General features: G+C 30.3%; 1 protein-coding gene across 2 annotated transcripts; it reads left to right on the forward strand.

Annotated features, from left to right (window-relative positions):
* Positions 1 to 7,415: 7,415 nt before the first annotated feature.
* LOC117928863 (beta-glucosidase 13-like) lies at positions 7,416 to 13,956 on the forward strand. Of its 2 annotated transcripts, XM_034848933.1 has the most exons (13): positions 7,416 to 7,582; positions 7,664 to 7,727; positions 10,320 to 10,378; positions 10,516 to 10,591; positions 10,689 to 10,766; positions 10,863 to 10,950; positions 11,041 to 11,293; positions 11,401 to 11,516; positions 12,110 to 12,330; positions 12,436 to 12,467; positions 12,891 to 12,993; positions 13,105 to 13,213; positions 13,597 to 13,956. In XM_034848933.1, the coding sequence occupies exons 1-13, from the start codon at positions 7,436 to 7,438 to the stop codon at positions 13,763 to 13,765; spliced, it is 1,515 nt and encodes a 504-aa protein (XP_034704824.1). In that variant the 5' UTR covers positions 7,416 to 7,435; the 3' UTR covers positions 13,766 to 13,956. The 2 variants fall into 2 exon arrangements, with proteins under 2 accessions (XP_034704824.1, XP_034704825.1); XM_034848934.1 differs by lacking the exon at positions 10,320 to 10,378 and having other exon boundaries at positions 7,491 to 7,582.
* Positions 13,957 to 16,134: the final 2,178 nt, after the last annotated feature.

Raw genomic sequence — 16,134 nt, forward strand, 5'->3', positions numbered from 1 at the left:
AGTTTAGCACTTCAAGCTCGATTGAATAAATTCTAACAAAATCTAAAATTGTCACCTGATAGCCAAGGACTACAAAAACAAGGTTGTGAACCCTAAAGCTGTCGTTCAATGCAAACTTGAGCATCACAGAGGGATTCTTTAACAACTCTTTTGAACTGTTTAAGAAAAAACCACTTGATTGTTAGCATAGGAGGGAAAAAAAAGAGCAAAATAAAATAACACGAACAAAAAAAGGGAAATTTTAAATATAAGGATAGAACTTTCTAGTTTTCATGCCATGAAATTTACTTGGACTTCGAGCAAAAGCCAATCCCGAATTATTGTAAAAAAGAATGCAGTTAAAATAACTGCATCAACGGTCTCCAAGCCTAGCTATAGAGATAGGGATTGCACATCTTTCTTGCCCAATGCAGGCTTGTAGTTCCATCTAAACAGTTAGAATGCCTTGGAAATCATACTAAGAATAGAGTGGAAAAAATAAAATAAAAAGAGGGAATGTACCCAATTCTACTCCCATAAAATACTTTGAGAAAATAAAGAAATTAATTCTGGCTCCTAAGATGTTAAGGAAAATTAGAGTTCTTGATAAATTTCTTGACAACATCTTGAAATATTGGTTCTAAATATTCTGGTAGTATAGTTTAAAAGAGACTTTGTACAGATTTTTTTTTTCTAGGACCAATAAGGATTGATTTTTTAAAGGTAAATGACTTAAATTCCTTTGTCAGATGCAACATGAATTGTTCTTGGAATGTAGGAATAACAATAAAAGAAAAGAGGCACATTCCTAATTTGCCCAACTTCCAAAAAACACTTTCTCCTATCATCTTATGCTATCTAACTAAATTCAACTCAATAAAGCCCTTATCTCAAATGTTCCTAGATTACAAGGATAGTTAGACATGAGCAAAACAACAAAGAGGGATGCAAGAGAGTGTAGATATTTTGATACACATCAATAATATTAAGTTGTATCTAGAAACATAAAACAACAATAAAGATGAAGATTTGTTCAATCAGGCATCTGAAGTCTTTGATATGCAAGAAGAGAGTTCAATTGGCATCATATTTCTTTTCAAAATACAAGTGCCCTCATCATATGTCCGTTTCAACATAAGAAACAAGAACTGTCCCATCAACTTATACCAACAATATTGTTAATTACCCTATCAGATCACTAAGAATGGGTCAAAACCTTATTGGAGAAAGGAGGCTACATAAGAATGTTAATTTGCAGATCATACACAAGTGGTGTACTAGACACAAGTCACAGAGCAGGATAAATACTTTCCATAATATGTCCTGCAAGCTCATATTGAACCTCATTTATGAAACTAAAGAGAACCATGGTCCTAAACATAAAATGCATCAAGACACAATTCAATTAAATTCAATTAGGTTGTTCTTATCATTGAAACTCTGCATGGTTTAACGCACAAACAGACTCATAAAGAGTGCAAACCTCATTACCTTATATCGAAGCAACATAACAAAAAGACACATCGTTCCAACACATTTGAAACCAAATTTCAAATTGTTGATACGTTGTTTCCATTAATACTAAAACATGATGTAATAACTTGACCAATAGGCATTTGGGTATCAAATTACGAACACTAGGGTTCCTTATACGATTATCAACTCTCAGTTTGAAGAAATCAATGAGCACTATTTCATAGATGCTTTAAATTTGAGCATAAATTGCAAAATAAGTAGGGTTTTGACAAAGAAAGTACCTGATTTGTGTGAAGAGGAGGAGAAATTGAACAGGTTGTGGGTTTGAGTTGCAGAGAAGCCCATAGACAGAGGAGTAAAGAAAGAAGCGACGTCAATCTGCCCATGATTCATCTTCATCGTGATCTAAAATTCCTTTCCCATCTTCCACTTCTTGGTTGCAAGCCTCCTCGTCACAGGAAACAAAAAAGAGTCTTCGTCACAAGAAACAAAAGGGAGATGGAGCATGCTAGTTGTAGGTGTGAGAGGTAGCGGGAGAGAAAGAGACGAAGGTAGGGGGAAAGGAGATTTGGAGAGGTTAAGGTTTTTTTGGATTTAGGCTTCGAAAGGGAGAAGTGCAGATGGAGAATTTTTTATTTGGATTTCAATGTGTAGTGAAGAACGTGAACAAGACAAACATTTTAAGTTTTTATTTTTATTTTTTGGTTTATATATATGTGTGTGTGTGTGTGTGTGTGTGTGGAGGCTGACCTGGCAGGTAAGAGAAGGCATATTAGGCATTAAAAAACACCTCAGCCCAAAGTGCATGAAACCCAAAATATTTTGGGTTCAACATTGTAAAATTAGAAATGGTAAAAGTGGGTTCTCATTTTCATAATATTGAGATATCAAAAGCCCAAAACCAAAATTTCCCTTAAAACTTGGGATTTCAATGGTCCCACTAGGGTCAATTCCAGATCCAATAAGATGTCAATAGGCCACATGAAGTGCTGACTTTCTGCATGATTGGCTAAAAGTAGACAAAAGTCTTGAAATCAAGCTTGTTTATCTTATCAAAATAAATTAAATAAATGGATTATCATAAAGAGTCTCAAGCTCAATGTTTACAATTGGAATAGTCAAACAAAGTTGAAAAGTAATCAGATCACGAAATGATGATTGAATCATGATGCACGACGATATCATAAATATATGATTTATATTAAAATTATACATATATAAATAATATAAAACTTAAATTTTTTATTTTTAATATTATCATATTATAAAATATAAATATATTAAATTTTTTATTTTATTAAATAACAAAATTATAGTGTTTAATTTTTATTAAGATAGTTTGTATATATTAAATTTTATTAAATTTTTATTATAATTTTTGTAAGGATGATAATGATTAATTTTTTTATTTGTAATTTTACTCTTATAATAATTTATATTATTATTAAATTCTTAGAAATATATTAAATCACTTTTAATCAAATAAGAATCAATATAAAAGTTAGTTTCCCTAGTGCATTAAGATATTAGAATATAAAAAACACACAACTTAATACATAATAGAAATGATATAATAAAAACAATAATTTAATACTTAATATTATTAAATTATATTTAGAGTTAATTTAAATTAACTTCTATTTAGATTTAAGTAAAAAGCAAAAAAAAAAAAAAAAAAACAAATATCACCTAAGCCTTAATTTGATTATTGAGAAAATTAAGGGGAAAAAGTTAACATCTTGAACATTTCTCCTAAATTTTCGTGGTCATCAAATAACAAGAGAAGGTGAAGAGAGAGAGAGAGAGAGAGTCAACTTGAGCATAATAAAAAATTAATACATACATTTAGCAATGAAGTCTAGACTTCTAACATTATTTCAACTAGTTTGTGCTAGTTGAGAAGTTCAAATAGAACTCATTAAAGTAAGCTTTCTGATCATAAAAATAAAATAATCAAATTATCATGACTTACAAGTTGCTTATGGTTTTTAATCCATAGTAAGAAAACGTAGTTCATTTCTTTATGAATACTTTTTGGAAAGGAAGATATTTAAAAAAAAACATATTTAACTATAGTCTTGAATGCATTAATAGATGAGACAAGTGATAAACACATTAACTAAATAATTATAAATTATAAGTTATCTATTCACTTCTTTTTTTTAGAAGAAAAGGGGTCACTTTTTCTGGGTCATATAATCCAAGTCAAACACTTTATTTCATAAATTCAAACTTGTAAAACAAAATATCATATCTCCAAAAATTTTCACTTTTCATAAATAAACAAAGAAGATTCTCAAATATACTTTCCATACAAAACACATATTTGATCCATGCGAAAAGATAAAAATAATATTTTAAACATTTCAAAATACAATATAAAAAAGAAATTATTTTCTTCTATAAAAATCTGTATTAATTTCCCTTACCTTGAAGAAGCACTCAAAATCTTGATGTATTTAACTCTAAAAAATTTCCTTCTCACCTAACATAATATCATACACAATATTTATAATTGATTATTTATCTAAATATACAAATTTGACAATCTTAAAAATATTTTATTTAGTATTAGGGATCCTAATTAATTTCCCATATTAATATTATTACCATCCAATATTATTTTCAACTTCCTAAACAATAATTATTTTTTTTCTAGCTTATCTAAATTAAATCTTTTAAGAATATTTATTTGCATTAAACTATTATTACTATTATTTAAATCTCCTACCGAAACTTAACAAATACCCCATGGAAAATTATTTTTTTCAACATGCCAAATCCTTCCTACGCATCTTTCATCATTTTTTTTCCTCTCTAAAGTCAAAACTTTTAACCTCCATACTCATAATTTTATGTAATTTTCACATCCGAAACTATACAATTTTTTATTTTATTTTATTTAAATCTATTCATTTGAGTAATCAAAATTTATCGATCACCATTAATAAATCAAACCATGTCCATAAATTTTTAATCTTTTTGACCTAGAAATTAATTAAACAAACTCTAATCAAAATTGAGATATTCCAAAGAATACTAAAGTGTTCAAAACTAATTAACGAATATAAAATATTAATTTAAGGATTAAAAATCTTACCTAAAAAATTGATCTTCAAACCCTAAACCTTTAGCCCTATGCTATCTGATTTCTAATCTCTGTATAAAAGGGTTTTCTGAATAGAGAAGATAGGAAAGATCTAATTTATATATAGGGGTTTTAAATACGAAAAGACTTTTTTACCCTTATTAAATTACTTTAATTAATGAAAAAAATTTAAATTACGATTTTACCCCTAAATTGGATTTGGGTCATTACACAAGCAATATGTACTCCATCTCTTTGCTAATAAGCACTAAGGTAAACTTGTCCATAGCATATATTAATAGACACCATAATATATATAAGAGTGGATCTAGTCCAGAAAACTAGGTCTATATGTATATTTATTGAAAGTGATTGATAGATTTGGAAAAGCATTGATTTGGCGTTGCTTATGTAGATTTAAAAAATGGGCTAAAAAGAGATCTTAAATACTTAGTTTATTACTTCAAGAAGTTCTCCCTTAAGGAGTAACTCTTTGCTACGCTCTACTAAACTTTTATGTTAAATTTTTCTTAGTATTTGGATTTGACATGAAAAAGAGAATGTTGAATTTGAAGTCTGAATCAATTTTATTGCTTTCATTTAGGATTCAGGGAGTTGAGCTCCCCGCTAAGCTTTTGGGAGAAAGTTTTTTATGTGATAAATGATAATTTTGCCCTTAATATATGTTTAACCCTTTTATATTTTGGGGTTTTGGTTTTTAGTGAGTGTGGCCGTAATCGAGATTTTTTTTTTTTTTTTGGGAGCTTCACTATTGTATTTTCCCCCCTCTGACTAATGAATTGTTGAATGTTGGTGTGTGTTTTGTGGATTTATGGATTACATTAATTGGTCGAACCATGTTAAAAATCTCATGTATTTCTTTATTTCTATTCATGTGTATGCATGATTTGATTAACAAAAAATTCTTTATTTTTTGTGCTCAATATCCAAAATGTATGTACCATATATGCAGAGGTTTCATTCAAGCCATCATCTTAACAAGAGCTTCTCCCCTTGTCTTTCAACTTTTTTTTTTTTCCTTTTCTTGAAAGAGATCTAGCCAATGTTGTGTTTTCAAATACTCCAATTTGTTTTTCAACAAGATTCAGTAAATAAGTAACTCTTTATTTTGCATAAGAGTTACATGGCATGCAACTCAATCTACTAAATGAACAATTTGAAGAATAAAGATTTTGTTGTATAGGCTTTTGCTTTTCTTTGCACTATCTTCAAGACATTTGCATTACCTTCCAACTAGTTAGCATTCTGATGATGTTGCAATTGTTGACTAGTTGGTAAGATGGAAATAGACTATTAGTTATGAATAATAATCATGCAATATCTACTAATCATGAAGAATTTTAGTTACAGATTATTATACAATAAACTATGTGTATCTAACTCATGCTTGGATCGTAATATACATTTCTACAAATCTTCTCAATGATATTTTTTATTAATATATAAATTAATCTTTAATACAAGAGGAAATGTGGATGGATTGTTCTTGACCAGTAATGCAAAGACTTAGAAAGGATAATAGGAGACCCTTTCAAAAGTAAGTACTAGATGACTGAGAGGGATGAAGTAAGTGTCCTATATCAACTGAGTACCATGATGGTTGGGTTTACTGTGTAGAGTTACCTTTACCTCTTATTTGCATTAAGACTTTTGGAAGTATATGTGATCTATGTGGCATGAAATTGAGGTTTGACTCGACTCGCATTGTACTAACTCATTGATGTAAACAATTCAATGGGCCTATCCATCATGTGAGGAAAATAAGTTAAATATCTCACCACATCAATTGATTACCAATGTCGGTTGGGTCTTATCCATAGATCGAGTTACCTCTACCTCTCATTAGCTTTAGTTCATGTGGTCCAACGCTAATACCACTAGAGTGTATGACAATGGTTAGAGGTTAACATTACATGTCATAAATCATGATTTTTAGAAAATTCAACATGTGGACTTAATGGACATAAGATCCATGGACACCGCTTATGAATTACCATTGATTCTTTTCACAGTTGTCATATTTTAATCCCCTTATTTCATAAGGAATTTGGAGAATAGCTAGAAGCAATCTTTTAGAAAATGTCTTGCAAGGTCTAAAATTAACACATATATCCAGAATTGTTCATGGGTTACTTGCTAAATATATGGAAACCCTATTATATAGAAAGATTAAAAGAGGGACTAGAAGTTATTCAGCCATGGCCGTTTATATATCCTGCTATGAAAAGAAACTCATATATTTCTTATATGCTTGATTGAAGTTATTGGCAGTAGCTACAATAATATGTCGAATAAATTATTGTACTAATTAATGGTGAGCAACTGGACAGAAAAACATCTTAGCTTGAATGAAAACTCAAGGTACCTTATTAAATTCATGAAATTGTATAGTATTGCTAATAAACTAAGAAGATCGGTCGAGCCTGTCTACTTTGCAGATCGGGTAAATAAAGATGAAAATATGAGATCAAGGATAAAAATCTCCCGTAGTACTATTCCTTCTCGGCTTTAAGAAGATCCAAGGGATTATGTGATATCATTTACTTATGCTAATTAATGACCCATTAAAATTAATACTTACGTGTGTCTAGATTGAAATTTGGTCTTTGTTAATTAGGGCTTGTGGCATGCGACTTATAAAATAATGGACCAGGATTCATCAGCAAAATCCTCTAAATGTACAGCCTATGATCTCTACGATCAAGAGTTATAAATGGACCAAAAACTATGGGTTCATATATATAGATATATATATATGGACCAAAAACTAGGTCCCAAATCGTCATCCATGAAAATATCTTATTCTTTGCTTCTAGCATTCTCTATATATAGAGAGTTCCATAAACAAATTTGTGTGTAGCAAACTCAGGAATGGCCACTCAAGGTCCTCATCTCTTCTGTGCCCTTGTCCTAGTCCTCTCCTTTGCCCATTGCCATGGCGTAAAGCCCTCGGTTATGTTCAGCAGACATAGCTTTCCACCCGGTTTTACTTTTGGAGCAGCCTCATCAGCCTACCAGGTACAACCCCAACATTTTCCATTGACTTAGGGCTACAAGGTTTTCTCAATATATGCATTAACTTGTATACTATTATCTCAGTATGAAGGAGCAGCACATCTTAGAGGCAAGAGTATCTGGGACACCTTCACTGCAAAATATCCAGGTCCTCTCTTTCTCTCTGACCCTGGTTCATCATCAGTTTGGCCTAATCTTGGCAAAGAACGTACAACCATAATGATAAATGATAATTTTAGCAATACTGAGATATAATACTTAAAGCTACCACAGGATATGTCCTTCTAAGCCATGTTCGTCCAAATCAAGATTGTGTGCATTTTCCAAGCTTTTAAGACACCAACTTTCTTAAAAGCTTTAAGTTATTAGAACATATATATTTGGACTCATAATGTATGACATATTCTAATTTGGAGCACTTTTCTGAAATGTTTGAATACGGTAATATTAATTATTACATTGATAACTTCATAATTGTTCAAGGATAGGTAAAAAAAAAAATTTAAAACTAAATCTAGTTATTTAACAGCTAGAAAATTATTTTTCCAATCTTTTCAGGTTATAATGTGCATACCAAGTCTCTTAGCACATGCATTTTCTTGGAATTTTCGACAAGTTGTCTAAGAATAACTCAATGATTTATGTGCCTGCTGAACATAAATCAATGGCAGGCACATGATTGTTTGGTGTATTTAAATGTTGTCCCTGGCTCCAAGAAAAAATAATTTTGAACAGAAAATGCATGTGTTAAAGGGATTCAAATCTCAAAAATATACCATCACTTATTATTAGAAGATGACTTTGATTCCATGGTATCATTTAGAATTTCTCATTGATTTTGCTTCAAATGTTTGAAATATTAGTTAAAAGTTCCATTATTAAGCTTACAATGTAGAGGGTAACTTTATAAATCACATTACTAAGTTTCAATAATTGACGAACTTTAAAGGTTTCACACTAAGTGACGCAAACTGTTGTTTGGACAGTGTCCATTTGCTGTAAAGTGAAACAATGTCTAAAAGTTACATATGTTATAATTCGATCCTGAACATGACATGATCAAATTATAAAGACCATGGAAATTGTAAACCGGACATGGCTGAGGGACCTGGTTCCATTCTGTGCAGACTGGTCCCAAGTGTCTGGAAATTTTCGGGTGCCTCACCACTGCAAAATCTAGGATCTGTACAAGGAAAAATCAAAGCTTGAACTTGATTTAACTGTTGGATTTTGGTTAATAAGATTAAGAGAAACTAGGATGGCAATAGGTTGGTTCGGTGTGAGTATGTCCCACCCGCGGGTTTATTTATTTATTTTTGAAAAATTTTAATTTCTTTATAAAAATTTATTTAAAGTTTTTAATTACATTAAAATAAATATATTTTATAAATAATTAAAATATTATAATTTTTTATAACTTATTTTGTTGAAAAATATTATTATTATTATTATTATTATTATTATTTATCGTTATTATATTAAAAATGCGAAAATAAATTAAAATAAAATTAATTTTATAAATAATTAGGGCAAGATGGGATGGGACAATTAAGGTAATACTCGAATTTGTCCCAAGTTTTTTTTAAAAAAAAAATCTTAAACTCACCCCTAACTCATTTATTTAAAATTTTAAGCCCATCTCATTAGAGACGAAACGGGGTAGGTACCCGAAAAAATCCATCATATTATCATTCCTAATACAAACCTATTAGTCCATAAAAAAATATTGAGCATGAAAAATATGAATATATAATTTAGATTTTTCAAAATTAATATATATGACTCAAGCTAAGACCTTTTTTTTTTTTTTTAATTACAATACTCAAGATTTTGTTGAATGATTCAATCATACACCAAATTCTACCTAGATTTTCTCATCAATTGAATTCTATAACCCGGTAGAGATCATATTTAACATTTCATTTCCAAAACAATTTATATGGGAAAGTGACTGCTTAGTAAAAACAAAAAGAAAAAAGAGAAGCAGCCAATCTTTAATAATGACAAGGGTGACCCCATGATAAGGACCACTGCAAAAGACCATTAAATGTTTCTCAATTTCTCTGTGATAATTTTATACACGTGGTCCAAAAGTTCCAGGTGTGGTACAACTTGAGGTTAGTTTCCAGTGGGTCAGCCAAAAAGAACCACCACTGGTCAGTGCTGACAAGACTTGTGTGGTGTAGCTTTCGATTTGGAACGGTGCAATTTTATTTTCAATATTACATTTAACACCTCAAAAATTCTGCATCTCACATGATATCTATGGTTGGATGGTACTCAAATACAAGGTCATTCACGTTTTCTTATGTTTTGGTTAAATATATCTAATTTCTCTAAATTTGAAATTCGATCGTATATCTTATTTTGAATGGAAATTAGAGTGATAATAAAAAATAAAAAAAATAAAAAAGTATTTAATGAAATTTCAAATCTATAAAAATTAGATATATTTAATTAAAAACTTATAAAAGGTAAATGAAATTAACTCGAAATTCAATTTTATACTTATTTATTTATTTATTTATTTTACTTGGTTAAATCAAAGAAAAAAAAATCTCAAATTCAATAAACCTCATTTGGATCAATATCATTAGTTAAGACTAATTGATGGTTAATCCCAACTTTCTACTTGTTAAATGATCAATGATTTGTGTTCTTGAGCTATGCCTATATTTTTTTATTTCCATACAAATCTCCATCGTATTAATTTATGAAAAGAGGTTTGGTGCTGTGACAGAAAAGATCTCGGACCAGTCAACAGGAGATGTAGCCATTGATTTTTATCATAAATATAAGGTAAACCCTAATGTAAATGATCTTTTGTCACTTGTCTTTGGAGCCTTGGAATGGCAATCATCCTTACGGTGACCAAATCCTTGGCTTTACAGGAATTTATTCACTTCTCAAAAATAACTTTAGAATTGATGTTACAGGAGGACATTCAACTACTGAAGTTCTTGGGTATGGATGCCCTTAGATTCTCCATCTCCTGGACTAGAGTACTACCAAGTAAGAAATTGGGTTATGCCCATGATGGATATGTATATTTGTTGAATGATTGACATTGATTGATCCTAGGGGTAACGTATATGGAATTTTGTTTCAGCTGGAAGAGTTAGCGGGGGAGTGAGCAAGGACGGTGTCCAATTTTACAACAACGTCATCAATGAGCTCTTAGCGAATGGTCATTACCAATCTCCCTTAAAACATTCTATGTTTTCCAAAATACTTTCGGAGGAATAGTTTGAAGAACTCATATATATCTTGCTATCTTATGTAAGGTTGAAGCCCTTTGTGACTTTATTCCATTGGGATCTCCCGCAAGCCCTTGAAGACGAGTATGGTGGATTCTTAAGCCCTAAAATAGTGTAAGTTGGAACGTATGATCATACCTTCATCTGTACATTTTTCATAAAATGATCCTATTTAATTAAAGGAAAAGCTTCGGTTTGATATAGGGACGATTATCGCAACTATGTTGATTTTTGCTTTAAACAATTTGGAGATCGAGTGAAGCATTGGATCACTTTGAATGAGCCATTCTCCTATGCCTACTATGGCTACTCAACTGGAACTTTTGCACCGGGCCGATGTTCGAACTATTCAGGCACCTGTGCCTCTGGGAACTCCGCAACTGAACCCTATAAAGTGGCACACCACCTACTTCTTTCTCATGCTGCTGGAGTGAAATTGTACAAGGAGAAGTATCAGGTTCTTGCTTATTATTTGTTACGTGCATTTCATTTTGATTAACTAAAGATCAGTTTCAAGATAGACAATATTGATAGTTTTTGATGATTATATTTGAATGATTGCAGAAATCTCAAAAGGGAATTATTGGAGTAACCCTAGTAACACATTGGTTACAATCAAAGTATGCAACCGTTGTAGGTGTCAAGGCTTCCCATAGAGCCCTCGATTTCATGTTAGGATGGTGAGTCTTGTTAAGCCACCATTTTGATTTAGGACTTGATGGGTGTTTGATAAAACTTAATTCTTACTATTTAATGATTTAAGTTTAAATTAAATTATTCTTAAATTATTAATTTAAAATTCATTCTAAATTATTAAATTGACATATTTACCATCATTAATTGACTAATATTTATATGTTTTCATTGATTTTAAAATATTAATTTATTAGTTAAATATTTATATTTAATGTGTTGTACATGTTTGAAATAACCATAAAAAAAAAAATTTACGCAAAGATTGTTGTAAATGTAAAGTCAATTGTAAAATATACTTTTTATTAAACATGGTAAATAAAATAATTAATATATATATATATAATATATATATATATTATATATATAGATATTGACTTAATACCTAAAATTATTTTTAACATGTTTAATTTACTTAATTACTTAATTTTAAGTCTTTAAGTCATATCGTCATATTAAGTCATTAAATTAATTTATCAAATACCCTTTTTCTTTATAAATATTTTGTTTGGTATATTTTCTCATTGATTAACCTTTAATTATATGAATTTTTAAATTTAAATTTTTTTTTTTTTTTTAGGTTTCTACATCCAATCACATATGGCGAGTACCCAATGACCATGCAATCTCTCGTGGGGCATCGACTGCCCAAATTCTCGCCAGCTGAATCCGAAATGCTTAAGGGATCATTGGATTTCTTAGGAATTAATTACTATACTTCAAATTATGCCACTACCTATGCATCAGCAGTAAACACCTTGGAGCTAAGCTGGGCAATAGATGGCCGACTCAACCTAACCAGTAAGCTTGAAAAACTCAATCTTATGAGCTCAACTATGATTCTTGTTCTCCTTCATGCTTTGCCTTTAGGTGACTAAACCCTGTTTATTTTTTCTATGGCTATAGCGGAGAAAGATGGGGTTAACATTGGCCAACCGGTAATGTCTCTGTCCTTAGACATCTAAGGTTATGTTTGGTTCCTCAAAAAAATTGAGGGAAGATGCAATATATATATATATATATATATTATATATATATATATATATATATATATATGTATAAAATAGAGAAAAAATAGAAGGAAAAAAAAAATTTAAAACCAATAAATTATTTTTATATATTACTTGAAGTTTATTTTACTTATTTTGACTTTTCAATATAAAAATAAAAAAATAAAAAATATATAAGTTTTTTAATTAATTTTAATTATATTTAATTTCTTTGATATTTTCCAGAGTATAATTAGACATGAAAAAAATGACTTTTTTTAGTATTTTATTTTATTTTTTAATATGTTTTGGGAACTAGACATATCCTACATGAATTCATTACTAAGTGATCTATGGTGTGTGATTTTGTAGACCCCGTTGAATTGGCTTTACATTTGTCCATGGGGAATCAGAAAACTTATGCTTTACATCAAGGAACATTACAACAATCCAACTATTTACATTACAGAGAATGGTAGGCTTAATGAATTGATTACCAACTTATATTGTTTTTAAGTCATGGAACATTAATATTTTGATTTCATTTTAATATGATTCAAACTAATGGTTATATGGTCTTGTGTAGGCTTGGCTACTGCAAATAATGCTTCAGTGCCTGTGAAGGAAGATCTCAATGATACCTTGAGGATAACATACCATCGTGGACATTTGTACTATCTCTCAAAAGCTATCAAGTGAGTAATTAAATTTAGCTCACATATGCAACATCCATGGGTTATGCAAGTGCAAGGGTTTTAGCCTAAGTACATTGGCATAATATATAAAGTTTATCTAATTTAAGCTCACATGTGACAAGTTAAGCTTTTAAGTCAAATTGATAATCTAATAATAAAAATATGAAACATTTAACTAAGATGTTACATTGCATTAGGTCTAGTCTTGAAGTTTTTAGGGTATTGTACTATATACTTGAAATCAAATCTTGCCTTCATCAAGACTGGAATTTAAGGCCTAACTTGTAGTAGTACATATATTAGGTCATCTTAATTTTGAGATTTTTCCAAAGTACTAGAATATTATTACTAATATAGTGCATGTATGTATGCAATTTTGGCAGGGAGGGCGTCAATGTGAAAGGATACTTTGCATGGTCTTTTCTTGATGACTTTGAATGGGATGCTGGTTTCACCTTTCGCTTTGGCCTTGGTTATGTGGATTATAAAAATGGTTTAAAGCGATACCCAAAGCATTCTGCTTATTGGTTCAAGAAGTTCCTCCAAAAATAAAAAAAATGTAATCCCAACTACTAGGTGGCTTTTGCCATCGTCTAGAGTTTGGTATTGTTAATTAGTATTAGTGTGCTAAAAGAGGATCTTCAAGATCTTCACCATGGAAACAATGCCTATGTGTGTTGTAATATGAGACTTGCTTAACTTAGTATTAATAAGAAGAAAGCCTCGAGTCTTTCTCATTTCAAGAAGTGTCTTCTATAACTTCAAGTTATGGCTCTCAATAAACACAATTTCCCATTGACATGATTATTTAAATGACTCAACCAACCATAAATCTCCCTTTTTTCATGGGTATAAGCTAAAAACATTATTTCAAGGTTTTTATTATGTACCTAGAAAACATTATTTATCATGTCATAAGAAGAAACAAGATTTGAAATGTTTGCAATTGTTTTTCAATAAACATATTGAGCAACAATTGAAAATGACGTAAACAATACTTTAGAAACTTTTACATTGTACATAAGTTTTCAAACAAAATTTTTTGAATAAAAACAATCGGAACTCATTTTAAGAACAATTTTGAAAAATTGTTTTTTGATAAATGTTTTCAAAGTAGAGAGTTTTCAAAGTAAGTATTTAAATCATGTCCTCTATGATTAAATTGCTTGAGTAGAACTTTGTATTTGACAGGAGAACTCAATCCATCGAGATGAAACTTTCCATACTGCCAGCCGCAGCTTGTGTTTCAGAAAGCTTTACATGCCCTAAAACCATATTTTATTATAAAACTGGATCTGATCTGTTGCTATAAGAAATCGTACAGTCAGAGATATTAAAACTTGGGATTTCAATGGTCCCATTAGGGTTCATTCCAGATCCCTAATGGTTATTTTGAAGTTGCCTTTACTAAAAAAACAACTTTCATATTTAAAAGACAATTGTCAATCGATGTCACAAAAAATAGTTATTTTGAAAACCCAACCACGTGAAAGCATTTAAAACATTTATATGACAAAAGATAATAAAAGATGGAGGGGGAGATCACATTTCAATCTCACCCGAACTAATAAAAAATCTGCTGCTGCTGCACGGTGGAGTGCACATCGCTTCCCACAATTGCTCTAATCTCAACACCATGAACCCAATCTCCACTCAATCTTCACATTACCTGTCCTGGAACCATCCAAAGCACTATGGGTTAGGTTTGTTGTTTATCGGAGTGATGCGGCTAGTGGTGGCCGGAAGTAAGCAACAATTAAGCTCGCCGATTAGTGGCTGGTAAGAGCCAAGCATGGTAGTTAGGTTTAGGGATCCTATGATATTGGGTTTGTCGGGGTGCATGTGTGGGTAAGATTGGGGAAAAAGATGAAATTTATATATAATTACATTCAATGACACTCAAAAAAAGTGCCAAGTTGATATCTGCATACGGTGACACTTTAGAAAGCACCAAGGATGCTGTGCAATGCCTACGATGGCGTTTTGGAAAGGCGCCATCGCTGAGAAGCGCCATAGATTCTTTCAAAAAGCGTCAAGGTTAAACTAATTTTATAAAAAAACCATCTTATTACCTTATTGCATGGCGCTTTTTAGAAATATTTGAGCTTCATAAATTAATATTTGTGTAGTAGCATGTACCAAATCTGGCTCAAGAATGAAGAAACTGATTTGATGGCGTGGCTCAAAGACAGCTTGCATGCGGAGTTGTATATGGTTAAAAAGGGAAAAAAATCCACACCATACTTACCAGAAGGTCTTTAATCTTTATTTTGGAATAAAAATTAACAAATAATGAGAATTTGGAATTTAGAGTGATAAATTGTCCAAGGGAAGGCAACAACCATGTAGAAAGATAAATTCTAGGAGTTAATTAGTAATATTTTCATTTACTTAGCTATTTATCTCCAACAATAGGCTAGGATGGATTAGAGTTCGTTAGACAATGCTTTAAAAAGCACTTTTAATTTAAAATTATTTTTGAAAAAAAAACTATTAATTGATTAAAAGGAATGAAAGATCCCAAATTTATAAAACTAGTCTTTCCCATTTTTTACATAAATATCTTTCAATATTTTCATTATTTACATGAATATTTTAAAAGAAAAATGTTATTTTTGCAAGAAAAAAGTGAGTATTTTTTTTTTTTTTTTTTTGTAAAAAAAAGTGGGAGGTTAAATTTGTAATTTTATATTTTTTTTGTTCCTTTTAATCGGTTATCCAAAAAAAAAAATTAAGTGTTTGAAAAATTTTAAAAAATGTTTTTAAAATTTTGAAAAATCATTTATAGCATTGAAAAATCACTTTAAATATTTTCTGGACAAACACTTGATTAATGATTCCTCTAAAAACACTTCCATAAAAAACAATACTTCCATTAAAACACTTTAAATAGAAATATTGTCAAACACACTCTTAAAAAA

This window comes from Vitis riparia, chromosome 13 (assembly GCF_004353265.1).
Source record: "Vitis riparia cultivar Riparia Gloire de Montpellier isolate 1030 chromosome 13, EGFV_Vit.rip_1.0, whole genome shotgun sequence".
Taxonomy (NCBI): Eukaryota; Viridiplantae; Streptophyta; class Magnoliopsida; order Vitales; family Vitaceae; genus Vitis; species Vitis riparia.